Source organism: Haliotis rubra, unplaced genomic scaffold (genome assembly GCF_003918875.1).
Source record: "Haliotis rubra isolate DU_JTF1 unplaced genomic scaffold, ASM391887v1 Scf2, whole genome shotgun sequence".
In the NCBI taxonomy this organism is placed as follows: Eukaryota; Metazoa; Mollusca; class Gastropoda; order Lepetellida; family Haliotidae; genus Haliotis; species Haliotis rubra.
The window spans coordinates 4,517,241-4,529,664 of NW_025766002.1; the positions used below are offsets into that span (position 1 = coordinate 4,517,241).

Sequence of the window (12,424 nt, forward strand, 5' to 3'; positions counted from 1 at the left end):
GACCTGGCAGGCCACCTATCTGACTGGATTCCATACATGATCAGCTGTATCGTATCGTTATTACAATCTCATCAGGTCCCCCAATCCACAAAGCGTTCGTAACGTTACGACCAGTCGTAACTCCTTACCTTATCACAAGCTTACGAATGGCATAGTGCTACGAACGTTTTGTGGATCGGGTCCCAAGCATCGGTTTGTCACCTTAAATCTAGAGTAAATACGTAAGATTCACGTGAGGAAAAATATCACGGTGAACTTTTACCACGACTCCTTACTTTAGTCTTATCTAATGAAATCCGGATCATAGGAGCACAGTTCCGTGACAAAGGAAATTTTAAAAATAAATTGACTTTTCAGTAAATCGTAGTACCCTCTTTTGTATGGCAGTGTAATATATTGTTGAGTATTATTTCTGTTAAGATTGATTAGAAGGTCCTTACATTGTCATTTTACAATAATTAGGTGTCAAGGATAGATGACTGTGGAATGAAAGCAGTGATACTGAAGCTAATATATTGTTATTTGTTTTGAGTCAATGAAATTTTACAATTTTACCATATCAGGGATTATGATGTGAGCATAAAAGGTTAATTTATCTTTATCCTTTTTATGACTCAAGTGCAATCTTGAATATTCTGTAACAGATAAACACTGAACCATTGTATGGAACTTTCTAGAAGGTATTTAGACTATATAAATGGGTAAGTGAATGCCTCCTGCATTTCACATTACATCCGAACAAGCCGCTTTCACCCTGGGTATCCAGCCTGGTTAAGCCTATTTTGGAAGTTTGACAACTGTTAAAAGGTGGATTTTCTTATGACTCTCTTAACCGTTACTACCATGTGTGTGCGCGCGCGCGTGTGTGTTGTTTAACGTCATAACCAGCAATATCCAAACGATGGAATTGAATTAACTGTATATTTAACCCTGCAAATCTTGATTTAGAACTTTGGGCTTGAAAGGAAACAGATTTTCTAATGGCAGTTCTTGTGATGGTATTACACGATTCAATTAAAACCGGATGTAGGTCTGTAAGCTTGTATATCATAAACCGACGATTCCATAGGGGTCTGGGATATGTATACTGGATACTCACCTACAGTTGCAAAACCAGATATGTATGTATTTTCAATTAACATATAGAGCTGACTTCTTCCGCGAGAAACGATTTATTCATTATCAATAATTTAAATCTTGACAAAGATATGTATTACATAATGAAAAATAACACACCTAAATAGTTCTCGACATTTTTTGCTCACAACCGTTGAATCATAACCACTTCTTTATCCATAAACAGTGATCCTCTTTTGAATCAAAACCAGATTGCACAAACCGAGAAAACTATAATCGGCATGTTGAACAAACCACTTGACATTCGTCAATCAAATTACCGCCTGGTCATGCATACATGTAAATGGCAGCTATTTAGCAGCAATGAGTACATCAGATACAGAAGTGTTTCACGCAGCTGTTGTCACAGGGAACGATGTAAGGATGTGTCGGTACTCGAGAAACTGCTGCATCTTCCCAATGAGCCAGGGTCCATATTTCGTCCCTGGTTCAACCGTCGACATGTCAGCGGATGTTACGGCCAGTTTCTTCTCCACGTCTTGTACAAATGGAATCATACCTCCAATCTCAGCACCATACCTCGGCTCAAAGAAGAAAGGCACAGAGAACCGGTCCATACTTGTTTCAACCACCCTGTGTCTTGTAGCCTTGAAACGACCATTACTAGTCTTGGATAAGATGTCCCCTATGTTCATGACAAGAGAGTTAGGCCTTGGTTCCACGTCAACCCATTTGTCATTTTGGTTGCGTATCTGAAGCCCTCGATAGTGGAAAGTCGACAAGAGGGTCACGAAGCCAGAATCAGAATGTTCAGAACAACAGAGCACAGTGTCACCATCTTTTGCTGTGTCTGGTGGGTTGGAGGACCGCAGTGGGTAGTGAAGAAGACGAAGAGTTGACAGTGTATCAGGAAGAAACATCGACTCAAACCAATACTCGTCTAATCCTGATCCCAAAGCCAGCAATCGCAGTATTTCTGTCCCGGTGTTCAAGATAGCTTTGTAGTACTGTTGCATATCTCTCAGGAACTCGTCAAATCCATCCATGTAGCGGGGCCAGAGATTAGGCTCAGTGAACATAGGATGTATATCGGGATCATTGAATGGACAGTCCTCAACTCCTATCTCAAACCCTTCCTTGTACGATGACTCACCTGGTTGTAAAGGGAAATAGCCACGGTACTTGTTTTTATTCAGTGGATTCCATTTGTGTTTAGCCATCATGTGTTTCTCTGCCGATGAAAGAGCAAAGAATGTGTCGCAGTTTTTCAAAAGTGTCTCCAGATCTACTCCTGGAGCGTTATCGATGTAAAGGAAACCAACTGTCTCCAGAGCTCTAACAAGCTCTCTAGCTACTTGTAGTCTATGTGTCTTGTCCCGAGCCTTCTTCAGATCTACAACTGGTAGCTCTGAATGGTCCTCCATTGTGGCGCTGTATCAGAGGATGGCTTTTCCTCGAGTAATAGAACAGATGTTTTTGATATCTGCAACATACGGAGTTTCAAAGGTGAAATTCAAGTAGGGTAACCTATCAATATATTCTTGACTATGTATACGTTGATTGACCTGTTCGCATTAAACATTATCACAATGGATTACAAATATTCTAGAGTTTGCACGAAATTAGTTCATACCTAGAGCTTTATCTCCTTGTAAGAATTATATATCCTCCCGGAGGACTCTCATTGTTTGAATACTTTGGAGACGCAAACATAAATGTTCCCCAGAGACAAATACAATCAAATATATCCATAAGAATATTTGTGTGTTTTTCTCTTAATTCCTTAGGACCCGTGAAGATCCGGGGTAGAATAGGTCTTCAGCAACCCATGTGCTTGCCATAAAAAGGCGACTATCTTGTCGTAAGAGGCGACTAACGGGATCGGGTGGTCAGTTTCGCTGACTTGGTTGACCCATGTCATCGGTTCCCAATTGCGCAGATCGATGCTCATGCTGTTGATCTCTGGATTGTCTGGTCCAGACTCGATTATTTACAGACCGCCACCATATAGCTGGAATATTGCTGAGTGCGGCGTAAAACTAAACTCACTCACTCACTCACTCTTAATTCCTTACTGATTCGTTGAACAAAAAAGCAACCATTGGGGCATGTCTTGACTGTTACCTCCATTATTACTGATTGAGTTTAGATAATTTGTATCTTGGGGCGGTGGGGTAGCCTAGTGATTAAAGCGTTCGCTCGTCATGCCGAAGACCCGGGTTCGATTCCCCACATGGGCACAATGTTTGAAGCCCATTTCTTGTGTCCTCGCCGTGATATTGCTGGTATATTGCTAAAAGCGGCGTAAAACTACAACTCAATCACTCACTACAAATGAGATATTTCATTCTTCCTTAAATATGCGATAAACTGACCATGAAAAAAAAAAAAAAAAAAATTTTTCCACGAGACCTTGGAACCTGTCCATATTAATAGCCGAGACTGATGAAATGTCAGTAACTTTATTTTAACGCCGATTCACACTTTATTATCGTCATATCAACAAGCAGTCTGTGCCTGAACTCTGAACTGTGTACATCCAGACTTTGTATTTAGTGTTATTCCTGTGCGCTTAGAGCATGCTGATGCATGGAATACAGCGCTATATAAATACACTTAATATTATTATATCACGACATGTTAACTGAATGGGAGAGGAAAGCTGGAAGAGTCTGGATGTTGGCTGGTTGTTTTTGTTTTTAACGCCGCACTCAGCAATATTCCAGCTGTATGGGAGACGAAAGCTGGAAGAGTCTGGACAAGACAATCCAGTGATCAACAGTATGAGCATCGAGCATGCGTTGACATGTGTCAACCAAGTCAGCGAGCCTGACCACCAGATTCGGGTCAGTTGCCTCTTACGACAAGCATGGGTTCTAATTCTAACCCGGATCTTCATTGGTCCAGAAAGGATGTAGGTCTCAGACATTTATCACTTGGATGAAACCCACGGGCATGAGAATAGGGACGACTTGATGGGAGCAGTCGGGATTCGAACCCACAGGCAAGGATTTCATACGTGCTAAGGGTGCGTAAATCCATACAGCGAACAGCTGCAACTCGGCCAACGCGTGTCCTCCCCACCCCACCAAAACAATTCAATAAGATGATGGGGATGAGAGCACAAAAGAGGGATGTTTTCTGCTAACAATTTACAGCTGTTAATTTGAAAAGTTACCCGTGTCACATTTCCTGCAAGTTTTGTAAATTAAAATGTCTAGTTTTGATTTACAGCTGCTTTTGATAACCGTGACCTACTTCAGTAATTTTACATACATACTTAACATTCTTTAGGAAAATATATTAGAATAAAAGCTAATATGCTAATCTTAAAAACAAACACACCGGCAAAACTCCAATGGTTGCTGCCCCGAGTCTTATCATTTTAAATCACAAAATGGCTAAGATACTGTTGAGGTGAATTACATTATATCTCACTGATCAAACATTATGTATCACTTATCAATTGAAATTACTGTTTCCATTTACAAAATCTCATCACACAATGACTTGAACATTGATTCAAGAAGAAGAAATGCTTGCTGGTTACAAAGGTAAAGAATGTACCTTCCCAGGCGAGTTCCAGTTGTCTTGCTGATCAACCCTCCAGCTGGATCGGCTTTGTCGTGGTGAATGAGTCCGTTTTCAAGATATATATTGGTCTTATACAAGCAGTTGAAACTAGTTTACCAAATGTAAATACGTTATTTAATCGGCATGGGAAGAAACCGATGTTTGAACTATATCGTAGTAGATAAGCTGGTGAATGACTGCAGCCTGAATCGTGGACGTGCAGTAGTGGTTGACTTTGAGAATCAGGAGTCAAACAAATATATATTTATATTTAATAATTTCATACCCTTGACACAATGCGGAGGGTATCTTTGTGAAGGAGCTATTATACAGAGGCTGGAAATGAACTTGTTAATTCTCAACTTACAAAACGAAGAACTAGGTCAAGGTCACAAATTTCGGTAAGATTCATGCTATGTATAGCAGAAACACAAAAGAAGAGTAAACAAAAATATATCTTTTACCATTCTTCTCAATAAAATGTCAAATTGTTGATAGTCAATAGGGAAATTGTTGTTGACTGAACACAGACTTCTTCAGACTAAAAATCTAATAAAGAAAATAACATGAGAAATAGTTCACTGATAAGACGTATGTCAGGAGGGGTGGTGGGTAGCTAAGTGGCCAAAGCGTTCGCTCGTCACGCCGAAACCCGGATTCAATTCCCCACTTAGGTACAATATGTGAAGCCCATTTCTGGTGTCCGCTGTCGTGATATTGCTGGAATATTGCTAAAAGCGGTTTAAAACCACTGACTCTGAGGATAGTCGAGACTGGTAATTCATTTGCATTGACATTATGTATTTTGATTATTATATGAATGCTTTGATAACTCGAGTAAATAGAACTGATTAAGTGAATGAGTAAGTTTTTAACATGAGACTGCCTTTTCAAGTCGTATCAGGGTTAAGATATCTTTACATAATATTTGCCAATACAGGTCCATTTTATCAAGACCCGTGAAGATCAGGGTTACACAATGATTGTGCCCACGTAAAGAGTAGAACCTTGACCTTCAACATGCGGGAAACGATTTAACCTGTATGTGGTCCCACATTTAGTGAGTGAGTGAGTGAGTTTAGTTTTACGCCGCACTCAGCAATATTCCAGCTATATGGTGGCGGTCTGTAAATAATCGAGTCTGGACCAGACAATCCAGTGATCAACAGCATGAGCATCGATCTGCGCAATTGGGAACCGATGACATGTGTCAACCAAGTCAGCGAGCCTGACCACCCGATCCCGTTAGTCGCCTCTTACGACAAGCATAGTCGCCTTGTACGGCAAGCATGGGTTGCTGAAGACCTATTCTACCCCGGATCTTCACGGGCCTCCCACATTTAGTAACAGATGCGATTGAAATGAGTGTATTGGATGTCAGAGGTGACAGAGAAGGAGGTCGGGTGACTGCAAGGTTTCTGTCTATTTTCTACAAGCATACCGTGATCATTAGAACACGTGTCAATGATGCGAGCGGCAGGAGAATTCACAGACAGATAAGACACAATCCCACAAGAATGTTTATAACCCACTTAAGACCTTGACCTTCATAACCACAAGATAAGAAGTTTAAGTTTCATATCAAAATTCCATATCAATACGAGCTGCGTGGAATGTTATTTTACACCGCATTGCTATATCATGCTGTCAGTTACGTATCAAACATTTGGGAGGGAAAACCAATGACTGAGAGACCTTGTTGAGGACTTGAGAGTTTGTGATAGATATACATCTTGGTTTGAACGAGGTGAACTGACAAATCTGTTACATAATAAAATAGGTCAGTAGTTACATAACTAGTGCCGCTTCACGACCACGTTACATGTTATGTCGGATTTACTCCGTTCCCGATTCAGGTCACTTACACTCTTAGTGCTTGTTAAACTAAGCCAATACTTGGACTGTCCCCTGCCGTGATGTTGCTAGAATATTGCAAATAGCGACGTAAAACTAAACTCACTCACTCAGTGGGAATGCTTGGACTATTTCTGAAAGCTTTATACTTTTAGTGGCTATTAATAATTTAAATGAGATCAGTATTTTGTAATGAGACAAGAGGACCATATTTTTTATGTATATAGCATTTTCCTTCCTATAAAGAGTTCAACAAGAAGGAATTTCAACAATATCTGGCAGCTTGAAGTCACAGAACCGATCAATGTGATGTGAGTGAGTGTGGTTTTACGTCGCATTTAGCAATATTCCAGCAACATCACGGCGGGGGACACCAGAAATACGCTTTACACATGGTACTCATGTGGGGAATCGAACCCGGGCCTTCGGCGTGACGAGCGGACGCTTTAACCATTAGGCTACCCCACAAATGTGATGTAGTCAGTGTATATTGACTGGACATATATACAGAGCCGTAACGTAATCTCGGTGAAAAAATAACCATTACTTTTAATATATTTAGTCTGATAAGTAGTTTTCTATAAATGTTAGGCTGTTAGATTATACTTTTGTCGTACCAGCTGTCATCCCTACATAGAATGGTAATTTTGTCTAACCAAAAATATCGCGTCTCTTCATGGAAAGATACAGTATCATTTATCCATCAGACATGAATCCCCAAACATGAATGGTCATGGAAATGAATCTGTGTATGAATCGCTCCCGTTTAAGCTATACTCTCCCAAAAAACAAACGCATCATGAAAATAGCAATTTCATGTAGCAATGAATTAAAACGTGATTCATTTTACAAAAGGTTTTGCTCTGTTTATGAGTCCTATGGTGTTTATGTTTTGAAACAACACAGCAAAACGCACCATCCATAAAATACCCGTATTTAACAGCATGATTTTCAATTTCGGCGTGTAGTGTCACAGAATACACAATTCACACGCAATGCACGTGAAAGTTGGGGATCAGATAGTCTCAATGATGGGTATAAAAGGTTGATCGCTGTCTGTCGATTATACACTGTATTTGGAATATTGTTGACGAACGCAAAATGCCACGTCTAAGTGAAGCCAACCGGCCATTGGTTTGCTTGAAGCTGGCCAGTCTCAACGTGCAGTTGCCCGACGCATGAATGTTCACCAAAGCACCATTTCACGGCTCTGGAAGAGATATCGCCGGCAGAATTCGGTAGCAGATGCCCCTCGTAGTGGGCGACCTCGAGCGACCACTGCGGCGCAGGATCGCTACATCCGGGTACATCACCTGCGTCATCGAACAGCTACGGCGACCAGTACCGCTCGACAAATACACGGATTGAGGAGGCTTTCTGCACAGACCGTCAGGAACAGGTTGAGAGAGGCTGGTTTACGTGCCAGAAGACCTTATTTTGGCCCTGTGCTTCGACAACAACATCGTCGACATCGAGTTCAATGGTGCACCAACGTTTCAGGCCTGGAACCTACCGAATTGGCGTAGAATCTGGTTCAGTGATGAATCACGATTTCTATTGGAACGACGCGATGGAAGAATGCGGGTGTACAGACGTCGACGTGAGCGTTTCACCGACGCTTGCGTTCTCCAGGTGGACAGATTCGGCCGCGATAGTGTTATGATGTGGGGAGCGATCACCTGCCGTAGGAGAAGTGATTTGGTGATGATCCAGGGCAACCTGACAGCTCAACGGTACTGTGACGAAATCCTACGCCCACACCTCCTTCCAATCATTGATCGCCAGAGAGAGTTGTTTCAACAGGACAATGCCAGGCCCCACACAGCACGTCACACTAGACACTTCCTCCAGAACCACAACATCAATGTGCTCCCCTGGCCCTCAAGATCACCGGACTTAAACCCGATCGAACATCTGTGGGATGCCCTGGACAGACGGGTGCGACGCCGTAACCCTCAGCCCCAAACATTTCAGCAACTCGCACAGGCACAACAGGCAGAGTGGGCTGCGATTGGGCAACACGAGATTCTGAGACTTATTCGTTCGATGCCGAGGCGATGCCGTGCAGTTCTGGATTCCCACGGTGGTCACACGAGGTATTGACTTCAGGGCCACCACACGTCTCCATGTGACACTCAAACTGACATTCCTCGAGTTGGTGCCAAAGACGGATAAGTCTGCATTCCCTGTGTGCAATTTCGCTACATTTCATTGACTCATAGAGCCTACAAGATGTTTCAAAATAAGCATAAAAATACAGTTGAAATTCCTATATGCGTTTCTTTTTGGGAGAGTATATTATACATTTTTGTGGGAATTGAGCTGTGACCCTTTGCATTTATCAACCACTGTTTGCTCCATGTATACAAAACGACATATCATTATGCCAGAAGTCCAAACGATGTCATCGGACGACTTGAGACTATTGAGCTTTAGTATGCTGTTGTGGTGAGTGAGTGTTGTTTCACGCCGCAGTCATCAGCGTTCCTTCATAACGACGCTCAAGTGACGTTCGGACGTGATATGTAGTGAGTGAGTGAGTATGGTTTTACTCCGCCTTTAGCAATATTCCAGCAATATCACGGCTGGGGACACCAGAAATGGGCTTCACACATTGTACCCATGTGGAGAATCGAACCCGGGCCTTCGGCGTGAGGAGCGAACGCTTTAACCACTAGGCTACCCCACCGTCCCTATTACCCTCAGAACAGATTCCAGCTGAAGTAAAAGGGGAAGCGGCTGTTAAAAGCACCGCCCCGATAAGTAGTGAAATGTTATCATACCTGTATTCAGTTATAGCGAGAACAAGATACGATTTTAATGACAATGCATGAAACATAATAGAGTCTGAAAGTAGATGGAAATAAAACTGACAACTTGCAGATAAGAGATATTTATGGAATCCTGGAAGGGACATTGTTGTGTTGTCGAATTGTCGCGTTGTCGCCCTCTCAAATACAAGCAAAATGAGGCGAAATTAACCAAAACGGGACACGCGACATCGCGACAACGCGACATTTCGCCCATTTGTCGCATGTCATACTTGAAAGTTAATAAGTTGAAATTTCAAGATATTTCATTTGAAATTTCAACTTAATGATCGCGTAAAAAAATCTTGAAATTTCAAGATACTATGTCGAAATTTCAAGATATTATGTTGAAATGTCAAGTTAATATGTTGAAATTTCAAGATGCTATGTTGAAATTTCAAGTTAAAAACTTGAAATTTTAACATCCACCAGCGTAAGATCTTGAAATTTCAAGATTTTTACGCGATCATTAAGTTGAAATTTCTAGTAAAATATCTTGACATTTCAACTTATTAACTTGAAATTTTATGATTGACATCTTGAAATTTTCAACTTACCACTTTAAATTTCAAGAAAAAAAACAACAAAACAGATGGCCCTATTATGCCACCGTACTACCGTAGAAGCCTTTTAGGGCCATTCGGGGTTTATTTCGTTTGAAATGTCAAGGTACTAAGCTGAAATTTCAAGATATTAAGTTGAAATCTCAATACACCGATCTTGAAATTTCAACTTCATATCTTAAAATTTCAAGATAATTTTTCTTGATATTTCAACTTAATGTGTGTCTTAAAAGTTCAACTTAGTATCTTGAAATTTCAAGAAAAGAAGGCTTTCCGCAGTAAAGAGAACTCCACGATAAGAGAGAGACATTTACGAGTTGGCGCCCTAAGCATTTGCTTCATAACGTGTTATACATACACCGAAAAGTCACTCCAGTTGTAATAAAGAGGTTGTCCGTATATTGTTATTCATCCTTAACTCGACGACTGTTGTAGAGTGGAACCGTTTGATTTCAGAGCGTTTGTAATATTACTTTTCTAGTTCAGATAAAATGATCCAAATTTCATGAGCGACGAATGTTTTCAAGAATTAAAGTTAAATACTAGTGAATGTTCTTGTGAGCTGACACGTCGCTGAAAACCGCATAAAAACATAGATAGGTTTAACGCTGTCCGACCGTAGGACAATGAACATGAACAACAAGCAACGGAAGCCAAGCAACGTGTACTCTGGGTTCTAATACAATGTACTTACGCTGACACCCGGAGCTGCTTGTAGGTCTAGTGTCGAAACAGTTTCGTGACACATACTAACTAACCGGCTGTCTGTGTGATCAATACAATGTGTGTAAATGTATTTCGATTAGATGTATTATTAAACACAGGTGCGTTCATGCCAATTTGTAGATAAAAATCCATCTGAATGCATGAATACTGTACTAGATATTCCACCTATGGGACATATACCCTCCCCAAAAAGAAACGTATCATGAAAATAGCAATTTCATGTAGCAATGAATTAAAACGTGATTCAATTTACAAAAGGTTTTGCTCTGTTTATGAGTCCTATGGTGTTTATGTTTTGAAACATCACAACAAAACACAACCATCTGTAAAATACCCGTATTTAACAGCATGATTTTCAATTTCGGCGTGTAATGTCACAGAATTCACAATTCACATGCAATGCACGTGAAAGTTGGGGATCAGATAGTCTCAATGATGGGTATGAAAGCTTGATTGCTGTCTGTCGATTATTCACTGTATTTGGAATATTGTTGACGAACGCAAAATGCCACGTCTAAGTGAAGCCAACCGTCATATCGCCATTGGTTTGCTTGAAGCTGGTCAGTCTCAACGAGCAGTTGTCCGACGCATGAATGTTCACCAAAGCACCATTTCACGGCTCTGGGAGAGATATCGCCGGCAGAATTCGGTAGCAGATGCCCCTCGTAGTGGGCGACCTCGAGTGACCACTGCGGCGCAGCATCGCTACATCCGGGTACATCACCTGCGTCATCGAACAGCTACGGCGACCAGTACCGCTCGACAAATACCCGGATTGAGGAGGTTTTCTGCACAGACCGTCAGGAACAGGTTGAGAGAGGCTGGTTTACGTGCCAGAAGACCTTATTTTGGCCCTATGCTTCGACAACAACATCGTCGACATCGAGTTCAATGGTGCACCAACGTTCAGGCCTGGAACCTACCGTTTTGGCGTAGAATCTGGTTCAGTGATGAATCACGATTTCTATTGGAACGACGCGATGGAAGAATGCGGGTGTACAGACGTCGACGTGAACGTTTCGCCGACGCTTGCGTTCCCCAGATGGACAGATTCGGCCGGGACAGTGTTATGATGTGGGGAGAGATCACCTACCGTAGGAGAAGTAATTTGGTGATGATCCAGGGCAACCTGACAGCTCAACGGTACTGTTGCTATATTCATTTTGTAACATTCTTCCAGGTGTAAAACATTGTATCTGTGATATTCATTGAGGCAGTGGGTGCTATATTTAGACAGAATTCTGGAATGTACTACAACCCTATAGGCCTGTCCAGTGACGTAGAGAACATTATAGAACAATCTGGAATCCTTTCCTTAGGTATGTAAATTGAGTTAAATCTTGCCTCTTATTTCACATAACATCTCAAGTTACAATAAGACCAGCAATTATTCTTACCCTGGATATGCAACTTAACCATTGTAACATTGAAGTAAATAGTACCATCATTGGATTCATTTTTATAATCACTGCTTTGTATTCTACCACCTTTGATTTTGTAGTGCCACTCTATTTTCTATTGCCTCTGTCTGCCTATCACGCTGAAGGCCCGGGTTCGATCCCCGGTGGAGGCGTCTAAGTTCGGGTCCCGAGGTGGGCACATTTGCGTAGTATCTTTGGACAAGATACTAGAACCACATTGTCTCAGTTCACCAAGCTGTAAAACTGGGTACCCGTGAGGATGTGCTGGCAATGTGAGTGTTTAGTTCCTTGCACCTAACAGGCAGCATGGCTGTATGATCCCCAGGGAGTTGAAAAAGTATCGGAAAGTACGATAGTGTCTTATGACCTGGTGAGCAGGCAATGTGCTGGATATGAGCGT

General features: G+C 41.6%; 2 protein-coding genes across 2 annotated transcripts in view; both read right to left on the minus strand.

Moving 5' to 3' along the window:
* The window catches only part of LOC124275274 (2-oxoglutarate-Fe(II) type oxidoreductase hxnY-like), a 34,524-nt gene that overhangs the window by 14,474 nt on the left and 7,626 nt on the right, over positions 1 to 12,424 (minus strand). The gene's annotated exons all lie outside the window — the stretch shown is intronic.
* On the minus strand, positions 1,161 to 4,698 carry LOC124275386 (2-oxoglutarate-dependent dioxygenase 33-like). Its single transcript, XM_046710919.1, has 2 exons — positions 4,645 to 4,698; positions 1,161 to 2,560 (listed from the first exon to the last, which is right to left on the minus strand). Exon 2 carries the CDS (start codon positions 2,499 to 2,501, stop codon positions 1,467 to 1,469), a length of 1,035 nt encoding a protein of 344 aa, XP_046566875.1. The 5' UTR covers positions 2,502 to 2,560; positions 4,645 to 4,698; the 3' UTR covers positions 1,161 to 1,466.

What these genes read in the sequence shown, in the direction of transcription:
- LOC124275386 (XM_046710919.1), bottom strand. Translation starts at nt 2,501, where the DNA reads ATGGAGGACCATTCAGAGCTACCAGTTGTAGATCTGAAGAAGGCTCGG.